This window comes from Giraffa tippelskirchi, chromosome 3, assembly GCF_054371585.1.
Source record: "Giraffa tippelskirchi isolate mGirTip1 chromosome 3, T2T-mGirTip1v1.2.pri, whole genome shotgun sequence".
NCBI lineage: Eukaryota > Metazoa > Chordata > Mammalia > Artiodactyla > Giraffidae > Giraffa > Giraffa tippelskirchi.
Genome location: NC_137277.1, coordinates 182,218,441 through 182,223,376, shown reverse-complemented (window position 1 = coordinate 182,223,376; position 4,936 = coordinate 182,218,441). Strand labels below are relative to the sequence as shown.

General features: G+C 51.0%; 1 protein-coding gene across 1 annotated transcript; it reads right to left on the bottom strand.

Annotated features, from left to right (window-relative positions):
* Nucleotides 1-390: 390 nt before the first annotated feature.
* Nucleotides 391-3,785, bottom strand: IFI6 (interferon alpha inducible protein 6). The gene is made up of 5 exons (XM_081586345.1): nt 3,719-3,785; nt 2,219-2,322; nt 1,788-1,862; nt 1,552-1,701; nt 391-639 (listed from the first exon to the last, which is right to left on the bottom strand). Exons 2-5 carry the CDS (start codon nt 2,289-2,291, stop codon nt 536-538), a joined length of 402 nt encoding a protein of 133 aa, XP_081442471.1. The 5' UTR covers nt 2,292-2,322; nt 3,719-3,785; the 3' UTR covers nt 391-535.
* Nucleotides 3,786-4,936: the final 1,151 nt, after the last annotated feature.

Here is a 4,936-nt window from a genome sequence, read left to right as displayed (position 1 = left end):
CTTTGGGGAATGCAGATCTGGCTTCTCCATCTCTACCTGATCAGGGAAGTAGCTGGAGGCTTCGCTCACTGAGAACAGAAAGAATCTGCCTCCCCAGGCACCCTGTGAAATGGAGCCTGGGCGTTCAGGCTGTGACAGGGGTAGCAGGAGGGCTCTGCCGGGAAGGAGTCCTGGAGGACGGGGTGTGTCTGAGGTGGTTTGTGAGCTTCACAAGGACGTCCTAGGCCGAGAGACCAGAACACACCAAGGCTCAGAGGCAAAACCAGCTGGTCGAGCTCCAGGAGCTGTGATGGGCTCTGGGGAGGGAAATGGGGGTGGGGTGTGTGGATGAGGCAGACCAGAGCCAGATCTTGTTGGGCTTCTCATAGCAACCACGACTCACAGCAGGACTGAGTGTTTTCTGAGAGACGTTTATTCTGTGTGAGTTGTTTTTTTTTTTTTTACCTCGGTCATTGCCAAGTGTGACAGAGGAAGCTCTGGACTGCAGCTGGAAAAGGAAGACAAGAAGGAAGGACGGGCTTCCAGGAGCTGCTGGCTACTTCTCCTTTCTCTCCTTCTGTCTGCTTTCGACTTGCTTGTGGACAGTATAGCCCAGAAGGGCCCCGATCTTGGCCATGAGGGCACTGCCACCGCTAGCGCCTGTAACGCAAATGACAGCCGGGTCACTTGGGTCCCAGGCACCAGGCCCGGGAATCCAAATGTCAGGAAACAACAGGTCAAGTGTAGCCTTTTTATTTCCAGCTAGAGGAACAGAGGCCCAGAGGGGACAAGACTTCTGCGAAGGGACTCCCATCGCCACCCTCCCAACTTGCCATCTCAAATCCAAGATGAAAATGACAAAAATAAGAGCACATTCTCTTCAGGTCTGCAGTGGACACACAGTGCTATTAGAAATGCTAACCACCTCCTTGGTGGAGGCCTCGGTGGGTGCTGGTGGTCTGCGAGTGAGATATGCCAACCTTGTCCCCGCCATGTGTGATAGGACAACCTGTCACAACCCTGCGACATGTGAGAGGACAACCGTCTGGCAGCACAGGACTGTTGCTGGGCTTGCCCACGCCCTTCCTCTCCCACTGCTGGGGGTGTGGCTCAGTCTGTGCCTTTGCTCTGCCCTCTCTGAGAAGGGCCCTGTCCTCTGGGGCTGGTTCTTTGGGCTTTTGTCTTCCAGAACTGAGGGAAGATGGAGGGAAAGGCAGAGGGGCAGTTTGTCAGGGGTGGTTTTTCTGAAGGATGTGGGAGTCCTCAGAGAGAGGGAGAGAGGGAAAAGGAAAAAGAAAAGAAAGGGCTGAGTGGGGAGACAGAGAGAGAGAGAAGTGAAAGCACATTTTTCAGAAGCACCACTCTGTGCTCTGCATATATCCCTGTCATGATGCTCAAGAAATGCAATACTGGTCGTAATACTAACTATATGGGAGAATTTGAGTCAATTCCTTAATCCCCAGGTGGGTGCCTCAGTTTCCCCACGGTGTGTAGAGCCGAGTTAGGCTGTGAAAAGGTCTCAGTAAAGGAGGCCTGGGTGTCCCCGCCTCCAGGGGCCCTCCCCGCACTCACCTAGGCTCTGCAGCGTGGCCACCAGCCCCCCGGCGGGCACTCCGCCCCCGTTCGCCACGGCCGACCAGCTCATCAGTGAGGAGGCCACCGAGTTGGCGGCGATGCCGGTGCCCGCGAAGCCCAGCATGGGCAGTGCCGCGGCCATGAGTCCTGGAGGAATAGGAGGGCGGTGGGTGAGGGACGCCGGCTGCAAGGCCAGCCTGCATCTCCCCGGGCTCCCTGCCCTGCAGACCTACCGCCTCCGACGGCCATGTAGGTCACTGTGCCCCAGAAGCTCGAGTCGCTGTTTTCCTCTGAGTGTCTTTTTTCGTCTGGAAGGAGAATGGACAAAGCCCAGTGGGGAGCAAGGTCCCTTATTCTGTGCCCGAAGCTCCAGACCACCTGGACAGGTAGGACCACCATCCTCCCATTTTGGAGAGCCTCAATGAAGGATAGCAGCTTTTCCCAGGTCACCGGGCCTGGCACAGAACTGGCTTGAATACATTTCAAGAGAATGGACGAACGGACAGAGCAGGGATTCGAACCTGGAACTCTGACTACAGGGACCCCTCCTCCCAGCACTGTTCATTGGAATAGCTCCTCTCATTCAGAGGCATGCCTGGGTTCTCTAAACAAAGGATCCTGAAACTCTCCGTTTCTTTATCCTCAGGTGCCCCAAGATCCTTACCTTCCTCCTCGCAGCAGCCACAGGTGTAGAGTAGCAGGTAGCACAGGAAGAGCGATACTGCCTTCTCCCGCATGGTGGCGCAGCTCAAGGCTTTGTCACCGTACCTGGGATGGGGCACAGGAAAGAAACGGTCCCGGTATTGGAACCACGCCCGTTCGGTGGTATTCCCTTTCGATTCGAGGATGAGTCCATAAAAAGCAGCAAGATGCTCTGGACTGAACCCAGGACCCCCTCTAAGGAGCCACAGGCTTTTCGTTTCCTCGCTGCACCAGCGGCGTTGATGTTTCTGCCACTCTAGTGGTCGTGAGAAGTACAGGAGAGAATCCTCTTCTGGTACTGTGCCTGGCATGTACTTCACCAGAAGTCAGCTAGTATCCTTACTGTGGTTTTTGTAATTGGTTTTTTTCTGGCTGTGTGACCTTAAGCAGGATACCTGGGACTTCTTTGAGTCTCAGTTTCCTTAACCCTAAAGTGGGGGTGTTAATAGAGGGGTGGCTGTGGGTTTTGCAACTGTGCACCCCTGGATCCCTAGCATTTAGAACAGGACCTGTCACATAGGGTTTTCTAAACAATGGTTGTTGATAGATTTATTCTTCCAATGCATTGAATATGTACAGGCACCAAACACTGCCTCAGATTAACTTCATTTTTCAGAAAGCAGAAAGGGGTAAAGGAACCTGCCCAAGGTCACACCCAAACCCTGCAGCCTAGACACACACTCAAGACAGTCAGAATCCAAAACCTATGCTCTTTCCATTACACCACAAAATAGAAACACAGTTCCCTGCACCCACCACAGCTTACCTTTAATGTGATCTTTGTCCGTTCAATGCGTTTTCCTTGAAATAAAAACAAACAAGCAAAAATCCCCCCAAACTTCCCCTGGACTGAGCACTTACTCAGCACTTTATGGCACAAGGTTAATTATACCTATAACAACCTCATGAAGTAGGTACCATTGTTCTCAATCACCTGTTATAAATAAGGAAACTGAAGCTCAGAAAAGGGATACTTTCTAGCCTACCCAGCTAGGAAGAAGCAGAGTCAGGATTTAAACCCACAGTTAACTGATGCCACACCCACACTTTGAACATCTGCTTCCGATCACTTCGTCTATCCTCAAAGATAAACTCACCGTCACATTAGATCCTATAATAAAGAGGTTTCAGAAATCATCCAGCCCTTTGGGCAGGTGAAGTAGCTTGATCCTCATTTTTACAGATGAGGAACTGAAGCCCAGGGAAATGAAGTGACAGGGTTAAGGCCATAGTCCGCTGACATGGCACCTATAATTAAATGTCATGAATCTTGGGGTTTTGCAACCCAAGCCCCTAAAAGCCCACCAACCCATCCCTTCAGACCAGTCTTAGTCCAGGGCACTCATGAGTGTAGTCTTCCTGAGGAATGGGCATTCTAGCTCTTTTGGAGTGAGGCTTCCAGGCAGGCAGCCTGGCAGAGGTTGGCAACTTGTCACCCACACCTTATAGCTTCTGGGCTTACCTTGGAGGAGAGCAGAGAAAGAATCTTCCTGCCTGGATGGAGCCTGCTGCTAGAAGGGAGCAGCAGTGAAGTAACAGTCCTCAGGCTGGTTTTTATAACCCTTTCAGACTGCCTCCAAGTGGCCAATCAGCCTCAGAGCTTCTAGTTTCAGTTTCCTGTTTCAGTTTCTCGTGCCCTGCAGCATCTTTTCTCCTCCCTTCCAGTTCTGCTCAGTGACAGCATCTCTGCCTAGTGGCTAAAAGACGTAATTCAAGCTGGAGACTTTCTGAACAGCTCAGAGTATTCAAAGCAGGTCAAACTAGACTGGGCTCCACAGTCCTACCGGGCTTAGTGAAGCCAGACCACCAGCTCCTCCTAAGGCAGAAAGTCTCTGACAATTTAATTGAATTAATAATAATGCCTACTATTTATTGAAGAGCTTCCCTGGTGGCTCAGAGGTAAAGAATCCACCTGCAATGCAGGAGACTCGGGTTTGATCCCTGGGTCGGGAAGATCCCCTGGAGAAGGAAATCACAACCCACTCCAGTATTCTGGGAATACTGGGAAATCCCAAGGACAGAGGAGACTGGTGGGCTACAGTCCATGGGATCACAAAAGAGTCAGACATGACCTGCATGCGTGCATGCTCAGTCGCTTCAATTGTTTCTGATTCTTTGAGACCCCATGGACAGTAGCCTACCAGGTTCCTCAGTCTATGGAATTCTCCAGGCAAGGATACTGGAGTGGGTTACCATGCCCTCCTCCAGGGGATCTTCTGACCCAGGGATTGAGCTCGCATATCCTGCGTCTCCTGGATTGCAAGCATATTCTTTACTACTGAGCCACTGGGGAAGCCCCAGACATGACTTAGTGACTAAACAACAAGTCGTATATTGAGCACTTGCTGCACACAAGGTCCAGGAAAGATCCAATCTCACAACAGTCTTGAGAAGTACTGTCACTGTTTATAATCGTGTTTTGCAGATGAGGAGATTAAAGCTTGTGGAAATGAAATCATTCCATTGTTCTCTCAACCTGGCTGCTTCTAGGTGATGGGTATGTAGTAACACCAGTGAAGCCCATGTTCATGAGACCATTGTCTCAGATCCTTTGCCATAAAATGGGTCTTCCTGCCCTGGGTATTGGATTGAGCATTCTTTCAACCTTTGGATGGTGATGATTGAAGAACTAGAAATGCAACCCATATTTGGAGTAAATAACAATTGCAGTTTTTTGAGG